General features: G+C 35.3%; 1 protein-coding gene and 1 pseudogene across 1 annotated transcript in view; one reads left to right on the top strand and one right to left on the bottom strand.

Moving 5' to 3' along the window:
* HDAC9 (histone deacetylase 9) overlaps positions 1 to 27,656 on the bottom strand; it is a 901,117-nt gene that overhangs the window by 69,113 nt on the left and 804,348 nt on the right. The window contains exon 24 of the mRNA XM_081800450.1: positions 16,040 to 16,173. Coding sequence (XP_081656576.1) covers positions 16,040 to 16,173 — 134 coding nt within the window. The remainder of the gene's footprint in view (positions 1 to 16,039; positions 16,174 to 27,656) is intronic.
* Positions 19,445 to 21,059, top strand: LOC145716650 (replication factor C subunit 1 pseudogene; annotated as a pseudogene).

The raw sequence follows: 27,656 nt of genomic DNA on the forward strand, positions 1-27,656 counted from the left end.
AGAGATCAATGAATTAGAAACCAGAAACCCAGTAGATCAGATCAACGAAACTAGAAGCTAGTTCTTTGAAAGAATTAAGAAGATCGACAAACCACTGGCCAGACTTATCCAAAAGAAAAGAGAAAGGACCCAAATTAATAAAATTATGAATGAAAGGGGAGAGATCACGACTAACACCAAGGAAATAGAAACAGTTATTAGAAATTATTATCAACAACCATATGCCAAGAAATTGAGCAACCTGGAAGAAACGGATGCCTTCTGGAAACCTATGAAACGCCAAGACTGAAACAGGAAGAAATTGACAACCTGAATAGGCCAATAACCAGTAAGGAGATTAAAGCAGTGATCAAAAACCTTCAAAAAAAACAAGAGTACAAGGCCTGATGGATTCCCTGGGGAATTCTACCAAAATTCAAAGAAGAAATAATACCTATTCTCCTGAAGCTATTTCAAAAAATAGAGACAGAAGGAAAGCTTCCAGACTCATTCTATAAGGCCAGCATTACCTTAATCCCCAAACCAGGCAAAGACCCCATCAAAAAGGAGAATTTCACACCAATATCCCTGATGAATATGGATTCCAAAATTCTCAACAAATTCCTAGCTAATAGGATCCAAAAATACATTAAAAGGATCTTCCACCACGACAAAGTGGGATTTATCCCCAGGATGCAAGGGTGGTTCAACATTCGCAAATCAATCAATATGATAGAACAAATTAATAAGAGGAGAGAGAAGAACCATATGGTCCTCCCAATTGATGCAGAAAAAGCATTTGACAAAATACAGCATTCTTTCCTGATTATAAATCTTCAGAGTATAGGGATAGAGGGAACATTGCTCAAGTTCATAAAATCCATCTATGAAAAACCCACAGCGAATATCATCCTCAATGGGGAAAAGCTGAGAGCCTTTCCTTTAAGATCAGGAACATGACAAGGATGCCCACTCTTCCTACTATTGTTCAACATAGTACTAGAAGTCCTAGCAACAGTAATCAGACAACAACAATAAAAAAAAGGTATTTAAATTGGCAAAGAAGAAGTCAAACTATCTCTCTTCGCAGATGACATGATAGTTTATGTGGAAAATCCAAAAGACTCCACCCCCAAATTACTAGAACTCATACAGCAATTCAGTAATGTGGCAGGATACAAAGTCAATGCACAGAAATCAGCTTTCTTATACACTAATAATGCAACTGTAGAAAGAGAAATTAGAGAATCGATTCCATTTACAGTAGGACCAAAAACCATAAGATACCTCGGAATAAACCTAACCAAAGAGGTAAAAGATCTGTACAATGGAACTACAGAATAATCATGAAAGAAACTGAAAAAGACACAAAAAGATGGAAAAGCATTCCATGCTCATGGATCAGAAGAATAAACATTGTTAAAATCTCTACGCTGCCCAGAGCAATCTATACTTTCAATGCCATCCTGATCAAAATTCCAATGACATTTTTCAAAGCGCTGGAAGAAACAATCCTAAAATTTGTATGGAATCAGAAAAGACCCCGAATCGCCAAGGAGATGTTGAAAAAGAAAAACAAAGCTGGGGGTATCATGCTGCCTGATTTCAAGCTATATTACAAAGCCATGATCACCAAGATAGTGTGGTACTGGCACAAAAACAGACATATAGACCAATGGAACACCAGATATGGACCCTCAACTCTATGGTCAAATTATCTTCAACAAAGCAGGAAAAAATATGCAATGGAAAAAAGACAGTCTCTTCAATAAATGGTGCTGGGAAACTTGGACAGCTATATACAGAAGAATGAAACTCGACCATTCTCTAACACCATACACAAAGATAAACTCAAAATGGATGAAAGGCCTCAATGTGAGACAGGAATCCATCAAAATCCTAGAGGAGAACATAGGCAGTAACCTCTTTGACATCGGTCACAGCAACTTCTTTCAAGATACATCTCCAAAGGTAAGTGAAACAAAAGCAAAAATGAACTTTTGGGACTTCAACAAGATTAAAAACTTCTGCACAGCAAAGGAAACAGTCAACAAATGAAGAGGCAACCTACAGAATGGAAGAAGACATCTGCAAATGACACTACAGACAAAGGACTGATATCCAAGATCTATAAAGAACTTCTCAAACTCAACACCCAAAAAACAAATAATCGAGTCAAAAAATGGGCAGAAGACATGAACAGACACTTCTCCAAAAAAGACATACAAATGGCTAACAGACACATGAAAAAATGTTCATCATCATTAGCCATCAGGGAAATTCAAATCAAAACCACATTGAAATACCACCTTACACCAGTTAGAATGGCAAAAATGGACAGGGCAAGAAACAACAAATGTTGGAGAGGTTGTGGAGAAAGGGGAGCCCTCTTACATGTTGGTGGGAATGCAAGTTGGTAAAGCCACTTTGGAAAACAGTGTGGAGGTTCCTCAAAAAATTAAAAATAGAGGTACCCTATGACCCAGCAATTGCACTACTGGGTATTTACCCCAAAGACACAGATGTAGTGAAAAGAAGGGCCTTATGCACCCCAATGTTCATAGCATCAATGTCTGCAATAGTGAAACTGTGGAAAGAGCCGAGATACCCTTCAACAGATGAATAGGTAAAGAAGATGTGGTCCATATATACAATCGAATATTACTCAGCCACAGAAAGGATGAATACCCAACTTCTACATCAACAATGGATGGGACTGGAGGAGATTATGCTAAGTGAAATAAGTCTAGCAGAGAAAGTCAATTATCATATGGTTTCACTTATTTGTGGAACATAAGGAATAGAATGGAGGACATTAGGAAGGGGGAAAATGAAGGGGGGGAATCAGAGGGAGAGACAAACCATGAGAGACTATGGACTCTGAAAAACAAACCAAGGGTTTTAGAGGGAGGGGGGTGGGGGGATTGGTTAGCCTGGTGATGGGTATTAAGGAGGGCATGTATTGCATGGAGCACTGCGTGCTATACGAAAAAATGAGTCATGGAACACTACATCAAAAAACTAATGATGTACTGTATGGTGACTAACATAACATGATAAAACAAAATAAAATAAAAATAAATAAATATGGCACAATAATCATGTTGAAGCAGTACAGATTTGTAAGATAAAGATGACAATAAAACTTATGTGTTCAGCATGCAGAAGAAAAAATACTTTTTTCCCCCTCATAAATACTACAGACAAAAGCATAAGTCACTGTTAAAAAACATATGCATGGAGAAGAAGCAAGATGGTGGAGTAGGAGTAGGAGACCTAAATTTCATCTGCTCCCAGGACTCAGCTAGATAGTTATCAAATCATTCAGAACACCTACCAACTCAACAGGAGATCGAAGAAAAGAGTAAGAGCAACTCTGTGAACAGAAACGCGACCAATTTCTGGAAGGTAGGACGTGTGGAGAAGTGAATCCAAGGCGATATTCAAGAAGATAGACCATGGGGGGAGGAAGCCTCCTCAGCTGCCTACCGGCAAGTGACACAGCAGCAAAGCACAAAATTGGAACTTTTAGAAGTCTGCTCCGCTGAGGGACATCGCTCCAGTGGCTAAGAGGGGGGTGGGACCCTCACTGGGACAGTGTGGTCTCAGGACCCTCGGGGTCACAGAAAGACTAGAGGTGCCTGAGTGTGGCAGAGCTCCCAGGTATTGGAGCAGGGAAGCCAGCTACAAAGACGGAGCCGAGGAGTGGGCTCCCAGCTCTGGGTTGCCATAAACTGTGATCCACAGCACAGTTGGGCCACTACTCTTCCAGCAGGGACCCAACAAGTGGCAGATCCAGGGAGCAGCAAGGGAGTGCACCACAGGAATCTGCTGGGTTTGGAGACTCCAAACAGGGTTGTGTTCCAGAGATAAAAATGCTCGGTCACAGGATGGGTGAGCATGGAGTGCAGCCAGAGACCAGGGAGACAGGAGTGATTGACTGCTTTTCACTGAGGGCTCAGTGAGGAGTGGGGCCCTGAGTGCTCGTATCCTCCAGGATGAGAGATTGGGAGGCCACCATTTTCATTCTCGTCCTCCAAAGCTGTACAGAAAGCTTTCAGGGAACAAAGGCTCCCGAGAGCAAACCCAAGAAGATTACTTAGCCTGGCCCCTGGAAAGGGGGGAGCAATTCCGCATCAGGCAGATACATTTGAGAATCACTGCAACAGGCCCCTCCCCCAGATCAGCAAGAACATCGAGCCAAGACGAAGTTTACTGATCAATGAGAACAGCAAAACCCTGGCACTAGGGGAATACAGAACATAGAATTCATGGCTTTTTTTCCCAAGATGCTTTAGTCTTTCAAAGTTAATTTTTAAAATTTTCTTTATTTTTCTTTTTCTATTTTTTTTAGTTGAATTTTTCTTCTTTCCCTTTTCAACCAACATCTTATCAATTCCTTTTTTAAAATCTTTTTTAATTTTTCATTTTTACAGTCATATTCTATCTCTTCATTGTATTTAACCATATATACAAACATATAAGTTTTTCTGTCTTTAAAATTTTGGGATACAGTTTCTTCTAACAGATCAAAATATACCCTAAATCTAGTGTATGATGTTGTCCTAGTCTCCTGCCTGATCACATTCTCTCTTTTTTAATTAAAAAAATTTTTTTTCATTCTATTTTCAACCAATTTATCAATTCCTTTTTAAAAATCTTTTAAATTTTCATCTTTACAGTCATATTCCCTCCCTTCATCGGATTTACCCTTATTTTTGTATATATATATATGTTTTTCTTTCTTTAAAATTTTGGGAGACAATTTCTCCTAACAGACCAAAATACACCAAAAATCTAGTGTGTGGCTCTGTTATATTCACCAGCCTGAACATATTCTTTCTGCCTCCCCCCACCCCCCCGATTTCAGGTGTCTTCTGATTTGTTCAGTGTGTATTTTTCTGGGGTTGTTGTTACCCTTTTAGCATTTTTTTTTTTTTTTTTAGCATTTTGTTCTCTCATTCATCTATTCTCCTCTGGACAAAATGACAAGACAGAAAAACTCATCTCAGAAAAAAGAACAAGAGACAGTACTGACTGTCACTGACCTAATCAATACAGACATTAGTGAGATTTCAGAACTAGAGTTCAGAATGACGATTATAAAGATACTAGCTGGGCTTGAAAAAAGTATAGATGATACTAGAGAATCCCTTTCTGGAGAAATAAAAGAACTAAAATCTAACCAAGTCAAAATCAAAAAGGCTATTAATGAGGTGCAATAAAAAATGGAGGCTCTAACTGCTAGGATAAATGCGGCAGAAGACAGAATTAGTGATATAGAAGACCAAATGATGGAGAATAAAGAAGCTGAGAAAAAGATAAACAACTACTGGATCACGAGGGAAGAATCTGAGAGATAAGTGATATCATAAAGTGAAACAACATTAGAAAATTGGGACCCCAGAAGAAGAAGAAAGAGAGGGGCAGAAGGTATATTGGAGCAAATTATAGCAGAGAATTTCCCTAATTTGGGGAAGGAAACAGGCATCAAAATCCAGGAGGCACAGAGAACCCCTCTCAAAATCAATAAAAATGGGTCAACACCCTGACATCTAATAGTAAAACTCACAAGTCTCAGAGACAAAGAGAAAATCCTGAAAGCAGCTCGGAACAAGAGGTCTGTAAACTACAATGGTAGAAACAGTAGATTGGCAACAGACCTATCCACAGAGACCTGGCAGTCCAGAAAGGACTGGCATGATATATTCACAGCACTAAATGAGAAAACTATGCAGTCAAGAATACTCTATCCAGCTAGGCTGTCATTGAAAATAGAAGGAGAGATAAAAAGCTTCCAGGACAAACAAAAACTAAAAAGAATTTGCAAACACCAAACCAGCCATACAAGAAATATTGAAAGGGGTCCTCTAAGCAAAGAGAGAGCCTAAAAGTAACATAGACCAGAAAGGAACAGAGACAATATACACCTTACAGGCAATACAATGGCACTAAACTCATATCTTTCAATAGTTACCCTAAATGTAAATGGGCTAAATGCTGCTATCAAAAGACACAGGGTATCAGATTGGATAAAAAAACAAGACCCATAGATATGCTGTCTGCAAGAGACTCATTTTAGACCCAAAGACACCTCCAGATTTAGAGTGAGGGGGTGGAAAACCGTTTACCATGCTAGTGAATATCAAAAGAAAGCTGGGGTGGCAATCGTTATATCAGACAAATTAGATTTTAAACCAAAGACTATCAGAAGAGATGAGGAAGGACACTACATCATAGTTAAAGGGTCTATCCAACAAGAAGATCTAACAATTTTAAATATCTATGCCCCTAACATGGGAGCAGTCAATTATATAAGTCAGTTAATAACAAAAGCAAAGAAACACATTGACAGTAATACAATAATAGCAGGGGACTTTAACACCCCCTCACTGAAATGGACAGATCAGCTAAGCAAAAGATCAACAAGGAAATAAGGGCATTAAATGAGACATTGGACCAGATGGACTTCACAGATATATTCAGAACATTCCATCCCAAAGCAACAGAATACACATTTTTCTCTAGTGCCCATGGAACATTCTCCAGAATAGATCATATTCTGGTTCACAAATCTGGTCTCTACCAGAACCAAAAGATTGGGATCGTTCCCTGCATATTTTCGGACCACAATGCTTTGAAACTAGAACTCAATCACAAGAGGAAAGTCGGAAAGAACTCAAATACATGGAGAGTAAAAAGCATCCTACTAAAGAAAGGATGGGTCAACCAGGAAATTAAAGAAGAATTAAAAAAATTCCTGGAAACAAATGAAAATGAAAACATAACTGTTCAAAATCTTTGGGGGGCAGCAAAGACGGTCCTAAGAGGAAAGTATACAGCAATACAACGCTTTCTCAAGAAACAAGAAAGGTCTCAAATACACAACCTAACCCTACACCTAAAGGAGCTAGAGAAAGAACAGCAAATAAAGCCTAAACCCAGCAGGAGAAGAGAAATAATAAAGATCAGAGCAGAAATCAATGAAACAGAAACCAAGAGAACAGTAGAACAGATCAACGAAACTAGCAGCTGGTTCTTTGAAAGAATTAATAAGATTGATAAAACCCTGGCCAGACTTAATAAAAATAAAAGAGAAAGGACCCAAATAAATAAAATCATGAATGAAAGAGGAGAGATCAAAGAAATGCAAACAATTTTAAGGACATATTATGAGCAACTATATGCCAGCAAATTAGATAATCTGGAAGAAATGGATGCATTCCTAGATATGTATAAACTACCAAAACTGAACCAGGAAGAAATAGAAAACCTGAACAGACCCATAGCCATGAAGGAAATTGAAGCAGTAATCAAAAATCTCCCAACAAACAAGAGCCCAGGGCCAGATGGCTTCCCAGGGGAATTCTGCCAAACATTTAAAGAAGAATTAATACCTATTCTTCTGAAGCCGTTTCAAAGAATAGAAATGGAAGGAAAACTTCCAAACTCATTTTATGAGGCCACCATTACCTTGATCCCAAAATCAAAGACCCCATCAAAAAGGAGAGCTACAGAACAATATCCCTGATGAACATGGATGCAAAAATTCTCACCAAAATACTAGCCAATAGGATCCAACAGTACATTAAAAGGATTATTCACGACCAAGTAGGATTTATTCCTGGGCTGCAAGTTTGGTTCAACATCCACAAATGTAACAATGTGATACACTACATTAATAAAAGAAAGAACAAGAACCATATGATCCTCTCAATAGATGCAGAAAAAACATTTGACAAGGTACAGCACCCTTTCTTGATTAAAACTCTTCACAGTGTAGGGATAGAGGGTACATACCTCAATTCATAAAAGCCATCTATGAAAAACCCACAGCGAATATCATACTCCATGGGGAAAAGCTGAGAGCCTTTCCCTAAGATCAGGAACATGACAAGGATGCCCACTCTTGCTTGTATCTTGTATGGAACCAGAAAAGACCCCGTATAGCCAAAGGAATGTTGAAAAAGCAAAGCAAAGCTGGTGGCATCACAATTCTGGACTTCAAGCTCTATTACAAAGCTGTCATCATCAAGACAGTATGGTACTGGCACAAAAACAGACATATAGATCAATGGAACAGAATAGAGAGCCCAGAAATGGACCCTCAACTCTATGGTCAACTAATCTTTGACAAAGCAGGAAAGAATGTCCAATGGAAAAAAGACAGTCTTTTCAACAAATGGTGTTGGGAAAATTGGACAGCCACATGCAGAAGAATGAAACTGGACCATTTCCTTACACCACACACAAAAATAAACTTCAAATGGTTGAAAGACCTAAAGGTGAGACAGGAGTCCATCACAGTCCTAAAGGAGAACACAGGCAGCAACCTCTTCGACCTCAGCCGCAGGAACTTCTTCCTAGACACATCGCCAAAGGCAAGGGAAGCAAGGGCAAAAATGAACTATTGGGACCTCATCAAGATAAAAAGCTTTTGCACAGCAAAGGAAACAGTCAACAAAACCAAAAGACAACTGACAGAATGGGAGAAGATATTTGCAAATGACATACCAGATAAAGGGCTATTATCCAAAATCTATAAAGAACTTAACAAACTCAACACCCAAAGAACAAATAATCCAATCAAGAAATGGGCAGAAGACATGAACAGACATTTCTGTAAAGAAGACATCCAAATGGATGGGTGCCTGGGTGGCTCAGTCAGTTAGGCGTCTGCCTTCGGCTCAGGTCATGATCCCAGAGTCCTGGGATCGAGTCCCACATTGGGTTCCCTGCTCGGCCGGGAGCCTGCTTCTCCCTCTCCCTCTGCCCCCACCCCCACTTGTGATCTCTCTCTCTGTGTCAAATAAATAAATAAATCTTTAAAAAAGAAGAAGAAGAAGAAGAAGACATCCAAATGGCCTTACAGACCATGGAAAAGTGCTCAACATCACTCGGCATCAGGGAAATCCAAATCAAAACCTCAATGAGATACCACCTCACACTAGTCAGAATGGCTAAAATTAACAAGTCAGGAAACGACAGATGTTGGCAGGGATGCGGAGAAAGGGGAACCCTCCTACACTGTTGGTGGGAATGCAAGCTGGTGCAGCCACTCTGGAAAACAGGATGGAGGTTCCTCAAAAAGTTGAAAATAGAGCTACCCTATGACCCAGCAATTGCACTACTGGGTATTTACCCCAAAGATACAAATGTAGTGATCCTAAGGGGCACATGTACCCCAATGTTTATAGCAGCAATGTCCACAATAGCCAAACTATGGAAAGAGCCTAGATGTCCATCAACAGATGAATGGATAAAGAAGATGTGGTATATTATGCAGTCATCAAAAAATGAAATCTTGCCATTTGCAATGATGTGGCTGGAACTAGAAGATATTATGCTAAGTGAAAGAAGTCAATCAGATAAATCATATAATCTCACTGATATGAGGAATTTGAGGAAAAAAAAAACAGAGGATCATAGGGGAAGGGAGGGAAAAATGAAACAAGATGATACCAGAGAGGGAGACAAACAATAAGAGACTCTTAATCTCAGGAAACAAACTGAGGGTTTCTGGAGTGGAGGGTGGTGGAAGGGTTTGGGTGGCTGTGTGATGAATACTGGGGAGGGTATGTACTATGGTCAGTGCTGTGAAGTGTGTAAGACTGATGAATCACAGACCTGTACTCCTGAAACAAATAATACATTATATGTTAATAAAAAAATATGCATGACAGATTTAAAAAATGATTTTGTATATGTTTATTTTGTAAGTGGTCATATTGCAAGTTCATGAAAAAAAGGTGAAACATATAACACAGTCTTAACACTTGTATACACTCAATATAAAAAATAAAGCGTCACACTGGAAAACCATATGGAATTTCCTCCAAGAAGTTAAAAAGAGCTACCCTATGACCCAGCAATTACACTACTATGTATTTATCCAAAGCATACAAAAACAGTGATTCGAAGGGGCACATGTACCCCAATGTCCACAATAGCCAAAATATGGAAAGATCCCAGATGTCCATCGACAGATGAATGGATAAAGAAGATCTGGTGTTTGTGCGTGTGTGTGTATATATATATATACACACACACACATTTTTAATTATATATACATTCTATATATATAATGGAATATTACTCAGCCATCAAAAAGAATGAATTCTTGCCATTTGCATGGATGTGGATGGGACGAGAGTGTATTATGTTAAGCGAAATAAGACAGTAAGTGAAAGACAAATACCATATGATTTTGCTCATATGTGGACTTTAAGAAATAAAACATATAAACATAGGGGATTGGAAGGAAAAATAAAATAAGATAAAAACAGAGAGGGAGGCAAACCATAAGAGACTCTTAACTATAGGAAACAAACACAGTTGCTGGAGGGGAGATGGGTGGTGGGGATGGGGTGATTGGGTGATGGTGTGATGGGCATTAAGGAGAGTACCTGATATAAGGAACAGTGGGTGTTATATGCAACTGATGAATCACTAAATTCTAGCCCTGAAAATAATAACACACTAGATGTTAACTAAGTTGAATTAAAAAAAAAAAATCTGTGAAGATGTCACTGAGGTCAGGAAAGCAACACAGGAACAAAGTGAAAATTTCAACAAAGAGATTGAGAATATTAAAAGGTACCAAACAAAAATCACAGAATTGAAGAATACTATAACTGAACTGAAAAATTCAATAGAAGAGTTCAAGAGGAGACTAGATTAAATGAAAGAAAAGATCAGTGAATTCAAAGACAGGGCAGTGAAACTCATCCAGTCAAAATAGCAAAAAGAAAAAAAAGAATGAAAACAGTAAAGATAGCTTAAAGGACTATGGGACACTATGAAGCAAATCAAAGGAATTATAGGAATTCCAGAAGGGGAAGCAAAGGACCAGAAAGCTTATTTGAAGAAATAGTGGTTAAAAACTATCCTTACCTGGGGAGAGAAACACATCCAAATATAGAAATCCCAAAGAGTACCATATTAGATGGATCTAAAGAGACCCACACCAAGGCACATTAAATTTTCAAAAGTTAAAGACAAAGAGAGAATCTTAAAAACACCAAGAGAAAAGCAACTTTTCACAGATAGGGGAATCTCTTTAAGACTTTGAGCAGATTTCTCAGCAGAAACCTTAAAGACCAGAAAGGAGTGGCATGATATATTCAAAGTGCAGTAAGAAAAAAACTGCTGATCAAGAATACTCTACCCAAAAAAGCACTCATTAAGAATTGAAGGACAGATACAATTTTGCAGACAAACAAAAGCTGAAGTATTCATCATCATTAGATTGCCCTTACGAGAACTGTTAAAGGGAGTTTCTCAAGCTGAAATGAAAGAATACTAACTAGTAACGTAAAAATCTATGAAAGTATAACATTCACTGATAAAGGTAAACATGTAATTAAATTCAGAATACTCTAATATTGTAATGATAGTGGGAAATCACTTATAACTCTAATGTAGAGGTTAAAAGACAAAGGTGTTAAAAATAGCTATAACTACAATAATTTGTTAATGAATACACAATATAAAAAGGTATAAATTGTGATCAGAAATCAGAAACATAAATTGTGGGAAGGGAGTGTAAAAAGGTAGTTTCTATATACATTAGAGTTAGGATGTTATCTGCCTAAAATACACTATTATAAGATTTTTGCAAGCCTCGTGGTAACCACAAAGCAAAAACCTATAGAAGTATGCAAAAGACAGAGAAATCAAAACATAACACTATGGGAAATCATCAATGCACAAAAAAAGACAGCAGGAGAGGAAGAAAGGAACTATAAAACTGCCAGAAAACAGGATAGCAATAGTAAGCTTGTACATATCAATTCATACTTCAAATTTAATAGACTAAAATCTCTAATCAAAAAACATAGAGTGGTTGAATGAATACAAAAATAAGACCTAATTATATGCTGCCTACAAGAGAATAACTTCAGATTTAAGTATACACAGACTGAAAATGAAGGGATGGAGAAGATGTTCCATGCCAATGGAAACCAGAAGAAAGCAGGGGTAGGTATGTTTATATCAGAAAAAATAGACTGTAACTTAAAAACTGTAATAAGAGACAAAGAAGGTCAGTATATGATGACAAAGGGGTCAATTCATCAAGAGTATATAACACTTGTAAATATGCACCCAACATAGGAGCAGCTAAATTTATAAAGCAGGTATTAACAGATTTGAAGAAAGAAATACACATAAATACAATATTAGGGGACTTTAATACCCCACTTTCAATAATGGATAGATCAGCCAGACAGAAAATCAATAAAGATTGGACTTAAACTATGCTTTAGACCATATGGACCTAAACATTCTATCCAACAGCAGCAAAAAATACATTCTTCTCAAGCACAAATGGAACATTCTCCCAGAAAAATCATATATTAGGCCATAAAACCAGTCTCAGCAAATTTTAAAAGACTGAAATCATTCCAAGTAACTTTTCTGACTACAATGGCATAAAACTAGAAATAAATGACAAAAAGAAAACTGGAATACTCATAAATATGTGGTAATTTAACAACACGCTCCTGAACAACCAATGGGTCAAAGAAATGAAAAGAGAAATTAAAAAATCTTGAGACAAATGAAAATGGAAATACAACATACTAAAACTTATGGGATGCAGCAAACAATAGAAAAAAATCAATGCAACTAAGAGCTGGTTTTAGGAAGATATACAAAACTGATAAACCTTTAAACAAGACTAAGAAAAAAAGAAAAAAGACTCAATTAATAAAATCAGATTTGAAAGAGGAGACTTGACAGCTTATGACAGAGAAATCCAAAGGATCATAAGAAACTACTATGAACAATTATACATCAATAAATTGGATAATGTAGAAGAAACGTATAAATTCCTAGAAACATAAAACCTATCAAGACGGAATTCTGAAAAAATAGAAAATATGAACAGACCAATAACTAGTAGGGAGATTGAATCAGTAATCAAAAAGCTCCCAAAAAAGGAAAGTCCAGAATCAGATGGCTTCACTGGTGAATTCTACCAAATATCGAAGTGCTAATACCCATCCTTCTCAAACTCATCCAAAAAACTGAATAGGAGGGAACATGTCTGAACTCACTTTAGGAGGCCAGTATTTCCCTGATACCAAAGCCAGTAAAGGACACTACAGGGAAAGAAACTGCAGGCCAATATCCCTGATGAACATAGATGCAAAAACTCTCAACAATGTATTAGCAAACTGAATTCAACATTACATTAAAAGGACCATACACCATGATCAAGTGGGATTTACTCCAGGGATGCAAGAATGGTTCAACATACACAAATCAACCAATGTGATACAATACATTAACAAAATGAAGGATAAAAATCATATGATCATCTCAGTAGGTGCAGACAAAACATCTGACAAAATTCAACATCCTTTATGATTAAAAAATCTCAAAAAATTCAGTATAAAAGGAACATACTTTGACATAGTAAATACCATATATGACAAGCCCAGAGCTAACACCATAACTAAGATCAAGAACAAGACAAAGATGCCTGCTTTTGCTACCTTTATTCAACATAGTATTGTAAGTATGATCTAGAGCAATTAAGAAATGAAAAGAAATAAAAGGCATCCAAATTGGAAAGGAAAAAGTAAAACTGTCTCTAATTGCAGATGACATGATATATATGGAAAACCCTAAAGACTCCACCACAAAACTATTAGAATTAATAAACAAATTCAGTAAAGTTGCAGAAGGCAAAATCAACATAAAAAATCAGTTTTTATATACCAACAATGAACTATCTGAAGAAGAAATAAAAAAATCCCATTTACAATGGTATCATAAAAAAATAAAATACTTAGAGATAAATGTATCCAAGGAAGTGAAAGGTCTATACACTAAAAACTGCAAGATATTGATGAAAGAAATTGAAGAAGACACAAATAAATGGAAAGATATACCATGTTCATGGATGAGAGGAGTTAATATTATTAAAATGTTCATATTACCCAAAGCAACCTATAGATTCAATTCAATTCCTATCAAAAGGCATTTTTTACAAAAATAGAAAAAAAATTCTAAAACTCATATGAAACCACAAAGACCTCAAGCAGATGAAGGGATCCTGAGAAAGAACAATAATGCTAGAGTCATTACACTTCTTGATTTCAAATATACTACAAGTAATCAATGCACTATGGTATTGGCATAACAGACACACAGATTAATGGAACAGAAGAAAGGGCCCAAAATAAACTCATGCACATTGGTAAATTAATTTCCAACAAAGGATTCAGGAATATACAATGGGGAAAGAATAGTCTCTTCAATAAATGGTGTTGGTAAAACTGAACAGCTATACACAAAAGAATAAAACTGGACTCCTATATTACATCATACACAAAAATCAATTTAAAATTGATTAAAAACTTAAACATAAGATTTGAAACCATAAAACTCTTAGAAGAAAACATAGGGGATAATCTCCTTGTCATTAGCCTTGGCAATGTTTTTTTTTGGATCTGACACCAAAAGTAAAGGCAACAAAAGCAAGCAAACAAACAAAGTGGGACTACATCAAGCTTAAAAACTTCTGCACAGCAAAGGTGAGTAAAATGAAAAGGTAACCTATGGAATGGGAGAAAATATTTGCAAACCATATATCCAATAAGAGGTTAATATCTAAAATATAAAGAACTCATACAATTCAATAGCAAAAAACCAAAAAGGCAAAACCCCAAATAAATCAATTAAAAATGAGCAAAAGGCCCAATTAGATGTTTTTTCAAAGAAGATATATAAATGGCCAACATGTACATGGAAAGATGATCAATATAAGTAATCACCAGGAAAATGCAAATCAAAACCATAATGAGATATTACCTCATGTATTATCAAAAAGAAAAGAGATAAATGCTGGTAAGGATGTGGAGAACAGGGAAACTTTGAGCAATGTTGTTGGAAAGGTAAGATGTACAGCCACTATGGAAAACAGTAGGAGATTCCTCAAGAAACTAAAACCACATGTTTTATGATGTATGATCCAGCAATCTTACTTCTGGGTATATAATCTGGGAAACAAAATCACTACCTTGAACAGATATCTGTACTCCAATGTTTACTGCAGAATTATTTACAATAGTCAAGGTACAGAAACAAACTAAATGTCCACCAACAGGTAAATGGATAAAGAAAATGTGGTGTATATATGTGTTTATATATGCATACAATAGAATATTATTCAATCTTTTAAAAAGAAGAAAATCTTGTCATTTTTGATAACATGGATAAACATGGAGGGCATTACGCTAAGTGAAATAAGCCAGACAGAGAAAAATATATTGCATGGTATCACTTATTGACCACTCCCCTGCTGAAAAAAGTAGTTGAACTTGTAGCGACAGAGTAGAATAGTGGTTGTCAGGGGCTGGAGGGGTGGGAGTAATAAAGAGAGGTTGATAAAAGGTTTTAAACTTTCAGTTACAAGATGAACAAGGTTTGAGGATCTAATGTATAACATGATGCCTATAGTTATAATTAAAATTTGCTAAGAAAGTAGAATTTAAGTGTTTTCACCAAACAAATAAACAAATGAACAAAGAAATGAACAAAAAGTATGTGAGGTGATGAATGTGTTAATTTCATGGAAGGAATCATTTCACAATGTATAATATATCAAATCATCACATTGTACACTTTAAATGTATTACAATTTTGTCAACTGTATTTCAATAAAGATAAAAAAATTTTTTTTTAATTTTATTTTCCCCCTTGTGCTAACACAGTCCTATGGAAAATCTCAAGAGAAATTTTGAGTAATCTGTTTTTCAGTGTTTCATTGCTTATTAGTTGGGTCAATATACAAAGCATTTCTCCTCCCAAGAGTTATTTACTGAGCTCACAAATAACCTGATTGAGGGAAGTGCTATGTGGATTAACTGGACAACAGTTATACCATATAACAGGAGTACATGTAAACTTCTCCTAAAAGCTTACCTTCTTTCTTAAAATTAGAAGAGCAACATTGTGCTTTCTGATTACATGGGATTAAAAAAAATTAAATATATGCATGCATACATTCCTAGTCCTTTAGCCCTACTCTTGTGTACTTCTAATTTTTTACCTCATTTCCTAGGAGGGCATTTACGCAGGCTTCTGATGCATCACAGATGGCTGTGAGATCATGTCCTCCTTCTAGAGCCAACACCACGTGTCCATCAGCCAATGTCATCAACTGCTTCGTCAAATGACCAAAGCCTATCATAATACAAACAGAACATTTCAAAGTATTAATCAGAAGAGAATATTACTAGAATTTAATATTGATTGAGCTTTTATTATGTGTGTGTCCTTTCTCAGTACCTTCCATGAGCTAATTCATTTAATACTTACAAAAACTTAATAAATTAGGTGCCATTACTATCTATATTTTACAAATGCGGGAACCAAAATCCAAGATCCCACAGCTAAGAAGTATCACAACAAAAATTTATACTAAACAATATGGCTCCTCCCCAGTGCACAGTAGTGGCTTTCACAACACATTCTATATGTACCTGGATGAAAAACTTGATAGCATTTGACAAGTGTTAATAAGGTCAATAATCTCCTTTGCTTGATTTTTGTTTCTTATCTCCATCATTTGTCTTATTATAAAAGGAAGTTTTTCGGTTTTTTTTAAGTATCACCTCAAATTACTTAACTATCACATTAGGTTTTTATAGACATCACATTAGATTTTTATAGACATAATTTTGATTATGAAATAGTTAATATAAAAAATAAATAACATCTATATATATTATAAAGTATAATGATATGAGAAACACCTGTTCACTCACTTTCCAATTTAAGGAAAATAATGTTAGCAATACTTTTGAAGCCCCTTGTGTACTTCTGTTAACATCCCTCCTCCTCTCTGTGGGAAATTAGGATCTTTGTGTTGATAATTCCTTTGCATTTTTTTTTAACTTTATAAAAATATTTTTTTATTTTCACAACTTGCTCTTTTCATTCAATATCTTGTTAGCTCATCTCTGTTGATAAATGTAGCTATAGTTATTTGTTGTGTAGTAGGCCATAGTATGAGTATAAAAGAACTTATTTACCCAATCTCCTGATGACAGATTTTTGCATTTTTTGTTATTACAAAACCCCAATGCTTTGTTATTACAAACAATGCCCACAGAACATTTTTATAACACTCTTGTGGTTCACATGTGCAACAATGGACTAAAATCATTGTGGCCTAAAATCTGCTAAATAATACTAGATTATTTCTAACAGGCTATAATAATCAACCACACTCTGAGAAGCAGTGTATATAAGAATTCCAGTTTAGTCACATCCTTGCCAACGTTTGGTATAATTTGTCAAGTAAGTGAGTGAATAATGGCATCTTATTGTGCTTTCATTCAGTTTTAGGACGGACTTTACTATTTCTACTTTGAATTAAAGTTTTTATTATAAATAGATAAATTTGTTTATACCAAAATGAGATGTTTTTTCTCCTATAATTTCATAGTTGTTGTGAGTCACATTAATTAGTATTTCTAATATTAAGCCATCATTAAATTTAAGGAGTAAAATAAGCTTGGTTGTGATGTAATTATCTATTTTGTACACAGCTGGAATTGTTTTACTATGGTTTGTTTAGGATTTTTTCACCTATGTTCATGAATGGGGTTAATCTATAATTTTTCAGTCCTATATTGGCCATGTTGAATTTTGATGTGGTCAGGATCACCTTTTTCCATTATCTGATTCTAGAAAGTTGTGTAGAAATCTCCTGGAAAGCCATTTGAGTTTTGTGGTTTTTGAGGAAGATTTTTAACTACTGATAGAATTTCTTTAACAACTATAGGACTACTCATGCTTTCTATATCTTCATAAGTTATATTTTTCTAGAAATTTACTTAAGTGTTCAAATTTGTTGAAATAAAGTTGTTTATTTATTATCTTATTTTGGAATTCCAATTAAATGTATGTGGTCATTGTCATTATATTCTCAATGTCTCTTAAGCTTTGTTTCATATTTTTTATGTCTCTTTCTGTCCTGAATTATATATATTTTTATTTCAGATCTACCTTCCAGTCTTTCTTTCTCCACATGTGTCTAATCTACTGTTTAACATTTCTATTGGTATCTTCATTTCAGTGATTATACTGTTCAATTCCAGGAGTTCTATTCAGTTGGATTTCATAACTTCTTATTTTTATAGCTTCTTATTCTTTGCTCATCATTCTATTTCTTCCTTTATTTCTTTACCCATAATTATTTTATATTCTGTATCTGTTATTTGAAGTCTTTATGGCCTAGTATTACTATTTGTTGTTTCTGCTGATTCATCCTCATGATGTCTTAATTCTCCTGTTTTTTAATTTTTTTTTTTTTTTTTTTGAGCTCATGTACATTGGAACTTCCTATGTAAGAAGTTTTTGGAGCCTGAACCTGGGTTGAGTGTGATTTTGTTTGCCTCTACTGGATGGCTGGGATACTATCACCTAGGATAAATTTTAAATTCTTAGACTGCAGGGACTTTTTTTTTTTTTAATGCACAGTTACTGTATATGTGGACCCAAAACCTGATTACAAATTCTCATGTAAAAAATGAGGTTTTTTCCCTTTATTTTCATTGCTTTTGAAATTCCCTCTATTCATAGCCTTAGCTAAGATATATTTGTTTTTTTTATTCAGCAGTATTTCCTCTTCCATTCACCCTTTTTCTTAGAATTGCCCTTTCTTATTCCTTTCTTTATGCTGGTCTCCAACAAAACTTCTCCCTTCATAGACCCAAGTCTTTGACTCCCTTTTCCAGTATGCAGTAATCTTTTAATAATGTTCAAGCTCTATCCAGCTGGAGACTTTGGGATAGCCCAGGGTAGCCAACAGCTACAGGATTTGCTCACCTTCCTTCATCTTTTTGGAAGGCATTCAAAAATTTTAAAAAGTAGTTTTGCTATTTTCACGTGGAAGTGTTTCAGGATGTATAGACTCTCGGACTGCTAAATGTAAATGTCTCTCATTCAACATTTTAAAAAAATTAACACTGCATCCAACTTGCCCAATTTCAAGGACAATGACAAAAAAGAAATAAGATGAATGAAAGTAAGTAAAACCATGTGTTCAATATGGTATTTCATTTTTTTGTTTTGTTTTGTTTTGTATTGTGATTTATTTACAAAATTTCACCACATAATAGTAATCACTTTTTTAAAAAAAATCAGTACCAGTCCTATAAAGGCTATTAGGATAAATTCTTAAGCCTACAAAAATTGCCTTAGTACCAATGTTCCCAGGCATATTATTGTTACCTAAAATCTGACTCCAAAGCCCACATGTAGTTTCTGATTATACACAGTCAATTTGAAGTACAATCTAATTAGACTGACAGGGGACAGTGGAGGACCCAAGCACTTTTATCAACTTCTATAAGAGGTGTATGTTAGCCTACTGGTTACATCCCTCTAGCTGTACCCCACCATTTATTTATAATGGGACTACTGAGTTGCCCCATTATGATAAAATATGATCACTTTGGAAAAACCAAGGCATTATCTAGACAACCTAGACTCTTCAATGGGGTAAGTAAAAAGTGGCTATCAGTAGTCAAAAATAGTTTCATTTCTTTGAAGTTTTTCCTTTTCTGGACTCCTTGTCTTTTTCTTATTTTGAAGGCTTTGAAGATTTTGTCTTTTTCTTGATCAGTGCATCAGTTTCCATAGACTCTTGGTCTTTCTCATCAGATTGAGAATCATCTTCATTTAACTCTTCATTGTATTCAGAATCCAGTCTCTGGTTTGTCAGGAACTGGGATATAGCTACATGGAACTGAATGCAAGTGACATTCAGAGTAAAAACAGTTTGAAGGAGATTGTTGCTGAATCACTGAATAATACCAGCATCACGGGCTTTTATTCAACTTCTCAACACAGGTCAGGTAGAGCAGCCCATTCAGTAAGCACGAAACTTGCTCTCATCATGGATGAAGTAGATGGTATGGTAGGCAATGAGGACAGGGGAGGAATTGAGGAATTAACTGGTCTGATAAAACATAAAAAAATTCCCATTATTTGTATGTGCAATGATAGAAATCATCCCAAGATTCACTCTTTGGTTCATTATTGTTTTGATCTTAGTTTTCAAAGACCTCGAGTTGAACAGCTTAAGGGTGCTATGATGTCTATTGCACTTAAAGAGGGTTTGAAGAGCCCCGCCTCCAGCTATGAATGAAATAATTTGGGGAGCTAATCAAGATATCAGACAGGTTTTACACAATGTGAGGATGTGGTGTCCACGAAGTAAGGCACTAACCTATGACCAGGCCAAGGCTGATTCTCACAGAACCAAAAAGGATATGAGACTGGGCCCATTTGATGTTGCCCGGAAAGTGTTTGCAGCTGGAGAGGAGACCACTCATGTCACTTGTGGACAAGTCAGATCTCTTTTTTCATGATTATTCAATAGCACCCCTATTTGTCCAGGAGAACGACATACATGTGAAGCCTGTAGCTGCAGGGGGTGACATGAAAAAGCACCTGATGCTTTTAAGCAGAGCAGCAGATGGCCTATGTGATGGTGATCTAGTGGACCATCAGATCCAGAGTAAGCAAAACTGGAGTCTTCTGCCCACACAGGCCATTTATGCCAGTGTTCTTCCTGGAGAGTTAATGAGGGGGTACATGACCCAGTTTCTTACCTTCCCAAGCTGGTTGGGGAAGCACTCATCTATTAGCAAACATTATCATATTGTACAGGACCTAGCACTTCACATGAGTCTCAGAACTGATTCCAGCAAAAGGACTGTAAATGTGGATTATCTGTCACATATAAGGGATGCAGTTGTACAGCCCTTGACCTCACAAGGGGTAGAAGGAGTGCAGGATGTTATTGCTCTTATGGAATCCTACTACTTGATGAAAGAAGACTTTGAGAATATCATGGAAATTAGCAGCTGGGGAGGCAAACCTAGTCCCTTCTCCAAGCTGGATCCCAAGGTGAAAGTAGCCTTCACAAGAACTTATAGTAACACTGGGTGTAATACACAATGAATCATGGAACACTACATCAAAAACTAATGATGTGTTGTATGGTGACTAACATACCATAATAAAAAAATAAATAAAACAAAAAAAACAAAAAACAAAATAAGAACTTACAATAAGGAAGTCTACCTTACTCCATATTTACTTCAAGCAATAAAGACACCCAGACATAGCACAGGCACAGCACTGGCATTTCATTTTTTTAAATTGCTTTAAGAACTTGCAAGAAATAAACATTTAATTTTTAAATCAATTATATTTTTAATAATTAATAGACTTTAAATAGCAGTTTGGGTTTAAAGAAAAACTGAGCAGAAAGTACAGAGTTCCCATATACCTCACTGTCTTTTCCTCTATTACTAACATCTTGCATTACTGTGGTACATTTGCTACAACTGATGAGCCAGTATTGATATATTGTTGTTAACAAAAGCCAATGGTTAGGATTTACTCTTTGTATTGTATGGTTCTATGGGTTTTGACAAATGCATAATGTCCGGTATCTACCATTATATTATCCTATAGTATGGTTTCACTGTCCTTTATAAAAATCCCCTGTTCTCCACCTATTCATCCTTCCTCTCCACCCCCCAACATTTGCAAATTGATTACTTTTGTCTCAATAGTTACAATGTTTACAGTAATTCAAATTTTTAGCTTCTTGTATTAGCCATTCTACAGTACAAGAACATTTTTTTCATTTTTCTTCATTCATATAGTACTTATAATATTTAGAATATTTCTAAATCCATAAAAATGTGAAAGAATAATCTTGAATATGGAAGTGCATGCTCTGCAAGCCTGGCTGGACTACTTTCAAACCTGATCTCTGTTCTTCTCTAAAGCATTGTGGTCTTTGAGAAGAAAGGAATTCTCGGGTGCCTGGGTGGCTCAGTTGGTTAAGCAACTGCCTTCGGCTCAGGTCACGATCCTGGAGTCCCGGGATCGAGTCCCGCATCGGACTTCCTGCTCGGCAGGGAGTCTGCTTCTCCCTCTGACCCTCCCCCTCTCATGCTCTCTCTCTCTCTCTCTCATTCTCTCTCTCAAATAAATAAAATCTTTAAAAAAAAAAAAAGAAAGGAATTCTCAGAATAAAGTTGATAGAACTAAATGAAAGCCTATCAAGTTGTGAAACAACTAGACCCCCAAACCAAACTAAGTTTCTTTCATTTGGAACAATAGAATAATATAATCTTAATCTTTGGAATGCACTGAGATATCCACCCAATAAACTATAACTGTCCAGAACTTCGCAAGAACTTACAATAACACTGGGTGTTATACACAAACAATGAATCATGGAACACTACATCAAAAACTAATGATGTACTGCTCTAGCATTTGAGGTAAGCCAAAAACAAGATTTCACTTCCCCACTACCTTGAAGCACTTCATTGTTGACTCTATCCATTTAGCTACTATTTTGATAGAAGTCAAAATAGTCATTTATAATTACTCTATGTTTCTAAATAGTTGGCAAAAATTATTCTAAAAAGTATTTTAAAATTAGATAAAAACTGTTTTCAAGTATTGAAATATTCCTCACTTTTTCTGGACCTCATGATGATACCAATAAGAGTCTTTTCCATGGGCCACTTAGAAATGAGGATGACCATACTAAACTCCCCACCTTCTTACATGATTACTATAAAAAGAATGCTAAGCTTTCAAAAATGTGTAATGCAAAGTTCTGATTTCTAATGCTTAGAAATGTTCAAAGCTAATAGCACATAGTAACTAGTTCCATTCCAGAAAATAAAAATGCAAGAAATACTCATAATACCCAGAGGCAAAAAGGCAAATATTTCTGCTAATCATATTGTTAAATATTCAGAAGTTTTTTCCTATAACTCCAAACCAGGGCTATAGTGAGAAATTAAAACATATAATAATAAATCAAGCCAGTATGCCATATCTTTCATTCTAAAGGTTCCTAACAATTGAGCATTCAATTATCTAAAGCTATTACTGAGTAGATCAAATCACATGGATTTAGAAAAAGAGAGAAAGTCTCAAATCTGATTTAAGCTCATTGTTTCCCTTGGAAATAAAAAAAAGGCTCATAAAATACCAAATTTAGATGGGATAGTAAAAAGTGGAAGGAAAGAATGGAATGAAGTTAATCTTTGATCTCTATCCAAATTCCTCTTTCTTCTACCTACAGGGTTTATTTCCATTCACATGCTACCCATGTGATTTTAAGCCACAGACTGAAGCAGCTGAACTTTTGAGTTATGCATGCACAAAAGATTCAAGTGAAATAAAGAAATGAATTTCTATAAGGCCTGTGCCCTCTCTTCCACTCAAGGATTTCAAGAATAACTTTTTAGTTTTGTTAACCTGAGTTCTACTGTGTCCATTACTGTTGTACATATATACGAGGTATTTAGAAAGCCAAGTACGGCTATTAATGTCAAAGTATTATTTATCAGGACATGTGAGATAAAAGTTTCAGTGGTGTGTGTGTGTGTGTGTGCGTATGTGTGTGTAACATTATTAATAGGCATAATTGCAAGTTGTTTTTATGACTTTTTACTCCTATTTTCACAAAAACTCAACCTGCATGTTACAATAAACTTAACCTGAACAGTTGAAAAATTATAGTGAGACCATAACTAGCAATGTTTTTTTCAAGGGGGTTGGAGTGTCCTGAGTGTGAGGGCTATGGGAAAAAGTGAGCAAGTAGAAAAACGCATCTATATAACATGCTGCATCTTGGGCCAAGACATCACCAGATAGGGTGATAGAACTAGGTTCTTAAGGTCTACATATACCTTTAGCTTCTGGATTATTTTGGGAGTTTGGGGGTAGAGCTTAGGGAGGAGCCTATGGAGTAGCAACATGGGCAGGCTCAGGTTAGTTACTGAAATTGGTATATATTCACTGAAAATCAGACTCGACAGTCTTCCCCACTACCTTACTGCACTGACTACAACAGAATTCTGTAAGAAATATTTTTTCAAAGTGAAATTTGGCACCTTATACTCTTTTGAGGAAATCTTCCAGAATGAAGCATTAACAAAGTACTAACACTACTATACTACTGCTACAACACTAAAGAATCCTGTATGCAGCCTGGTTGTTTCAAAAAGCATTAAATTAATTTAATCTAATCATCATTAAACTACAAGCATGAGAAGGAAGCTACATTGTAACAAGTCATTTCTTTTCACGACCAAACACAGCTGAAGTGGTAACTACCAACAATGAGATGTCACTGAGAAAGAGAACTGCAAGGGCATTTTCAGTTAGAAATCCTGTTCAGTTCTGTTGATTTACTAGAAGCAAATGTAATTTTTTGTTTCTGAAAAGAATTATAAAGTAAGTTGTAAATATGGTCCTGGTTCAAATTATCAGTTTCTATTTGATTTCCTGATATTCTACGGAGTATTACTTCTGGCTATATGTCATATTGTGTCAGCATTTTTACTAGTTCAGAAAAGTTGTTTGAAATGAAAAGTTGCTCAAAGAAGTCTCAACAATTAAACAATACATTTAAAGTGTATTTAATAACCAACTCATAGGTCAAAAAAGGATTCACCCTTCAAAAGTATGTCTCAAACACTTCTAATGTTTCCCAAATAGTTCTCAGAGTATAGTGGTAGTGAAAGGAAACACTAACTAGCTTTATTTTAATTTCCATTAAAAAAAACTGTTTTCAAAACCAAAATTAACTTAAGTTCATTATAGAAAATTTGGAAAATAATAGAAAATAATGAATAAATAGTAAATAGAATTAAATAGTATTATATGATATATGATATATGTTGTTATATATTATATAAACATATTGTCTAATATTGAATAAATAATAAATAAAACAATAAATAGTAGTAAAATAATTATATATGATAATAAATCCACAGTCCTACCAACCAAAGATTAGCCAATTCTACTTTTGTGGTATTTCATGTTTGTTGTTTTATTTTAAAAATAAAAGAGTATTATCATATTATAATTTTTTTAACTTACAAATATCTATAGTGGGAAAAATTTTATAAGTCCTCTACAATATTATTTTGAATGTATTAATGTACCAATCAATCCTCTGTTTTTAGATATTTCAGTTGTTACTAGGCTTTCAGTTTTATATATGATTGCAAATAATATCCTCTTATATGGTTAAAGTGGCCACTTCATATTAGCATATTTGATGCCAGTGTTATTATATATTATTTTATAATGGAAAGAGGCCTGTTCTTTTTACTGTTAACTTTTCTTTTTTTTTTTTTTAACTTTTCTTTATCAGTGATGAGATAGAACATAAATAGTAAAGCATATAAAGGAAAAATGGGAACAAAGTTCCCAAACTCTATATACTTCATTCTTTTAGAACCTAAATGTATTCAGCAATGCCTGTTGTGGATAACTGAAACATTACTATAAAAGCCCAGGGAAATGAGAGATACTCCCAGATAGCCTGTTTCTTTTATGAAATTACAAAAACTACTGAATTGGAATTCTCTAGGGAAGTTAAGACAGAGAGAATTCTGGTGTACACTGAAGAGGAACTCTCTCTAACCTACAATTTAGTTACCATTGTTATTTCGCCATCCTGGAATAGATTAGACTCTAGAATCAGCAACCAACTGCAAGAGAAAGTACCTGGGTCATGATTCATTGGACTAATAAAGAAATAGACACACACACACACACACACACATGACACAAAGTGACCTATTAGACAAGTCATTTTACTTCTACTATTAATCTCTTAACTTTGCTGATGTCAGTCTCCCATTTACTGCCAGTGTTTCTCCATTATTATTTTTCATCTGCTGAGGAAAGCTTCAAGTAAAAAACAAAACAAAAAAAAGAGATGACAGAGGCAATCCTCACCCCCATATCCACTCAGGAGAGGTAGTGGAGTGAAAATAAGAGTAGTGACAGTCTCTTTGAAATACTGACAACCTACTCTGTTATTGATTTATATCATTTTTGTAACTGATATAGTTAAAAAGCCTCAATAACAATTTATTCATTTTTTAACAGTTTAGTTTAATTTGGGCCTGAAATGTTTGTGAAGACTTCATTGCAAATTCAATATCGTAGGGATCAAAGGAGACATACTTTTGTCCCATTTTAATTTGAAATTTAATTTTGCATATCCACTGGCATAATTTCTATAGCTATGTCCAGAAAAGATGACTTAAGAATTCACACACAGTGAAGTATAATTACAAAAACTGTAGCCATTTTCTTCTCTAAAGCCCTTCATCATTAAGTTGCCATATTGTTCTTTGGGAAAATGCAGTCAAACTCAAGTTGAGAGAAAAGTTTGGGTAGCATGTGGCTGTCTCATGTATTGTGAGACTCTAGCAGGACTTCAAAGCAGAATCTGATTGTTACAGATGGGAAGAATGCTTTCCACAGAAATACCTTTTTAAGACTCATGGTGCTGTAATTCATATGGTAGGCACTTGTGATTCGTTCCTGATGATGTTGGGATCATTTAACTCACAAAACCATTGTTGCTACCATAAAATCCTTTCATCTGTAGCCAAAAAGGTTTATTTCATGCAAATGAAAATTTTTCATTAAAGTATTACCTTAATAATGGGCAATGATATATATTTTCTGGTCATGTTTAAAATGTAAATTTATGAACATATTCTGAAGATTCATTTCATGTTAAGATCTTTATTTATTTGATGTCCTAGGACTCTTTCCAAATTCACTGAAACCGGAAATCAATTTTAGAAGAAATATGGAGATTATTATCATTAAATCTTTCAGTTGGCTTATTCTAAGCAGCCCTATAAATATTGCAAATGTTTTAAAGAAGGTACTTTCAACTATTCCAGTCAGTGATGGCCCAGGAGGTGAGTTTATATTCTCAGTATCTTTTGAAAAAAAATGAATAGTTGGTTTATATCTTAAAGTCTGAGAAAATAGAATACTTTAATGCCATTATTTCTGAAAAACAAAATTGGAAAACATTTATCCTGAAGAATTCCTGAGAATAAGGTGGCAAGAAAGGTTGACTGGCATTTTGACTATCCATCCACCCATCCATCCATCCATCCACCCATCCATCCATCCATCCACCCATCCATCTCTCCATCTATGGTCTACCTACAAATCAACAATTATTTACTAAATTCCTACTATGTGCCATAGTTTTATATATAAATTTGTATTTCAAATAGATATGTGAATCTTAGTTTTTTCACCTGTAAATATAACTAAGGATTAATTATTCTCATGTATTTGAAATGAATATCTAATCATAAAAAGGCACCTCAAAAAAATAAGCACCATACATCAAACAGAGCCTGGCACATAGCAGGTTTTTTTTATTATTATGTTATGTTAATCACCATACATAACATCATTAGTTTTTGATGTAGTGTTCCATGATTCACTGTTTGTGTATAACACCCAGTGCTCCATGCAGAACGTGCCCTCTTTAATACCCATCACCAGGCTAACGCATCCCCCCACCCCCTCCCCTCTAGAACCCTCAGTTTGTTTCTCAGAGTCCATCGTCTCTCATGGTTCGTCTCCCCGTCTGATTTCCCCCTCTTCATTCTTCCCCTCCTGCTATCTTCTTCTTCTTTTTTTTTTAAACATATAATGTATTATTTGTTTCAGAGGTACAGGTCTGTGATTCATCAGTCTTACACAATTCACAGTGCTCACCAGAGCACATACCCTCCCCAATGTCTATCACCCAGCCACCCCATCCCTCCCAC

The sequence above is a fragment of the Leptonychotes weddellii genome, chromosome 12 (assembly GCF_054177405.1).
Source record: "Leptonychotes weddellii isolate Sample4059 chromosome 12, ASM5417740v2, whole genome shotgun sequence".
NCBI lineage: Eukaryota > Metazoa > Chordata > Mammalia > Carnivora > Phocidae > Leptonychotes > Leptonychotes weddellii.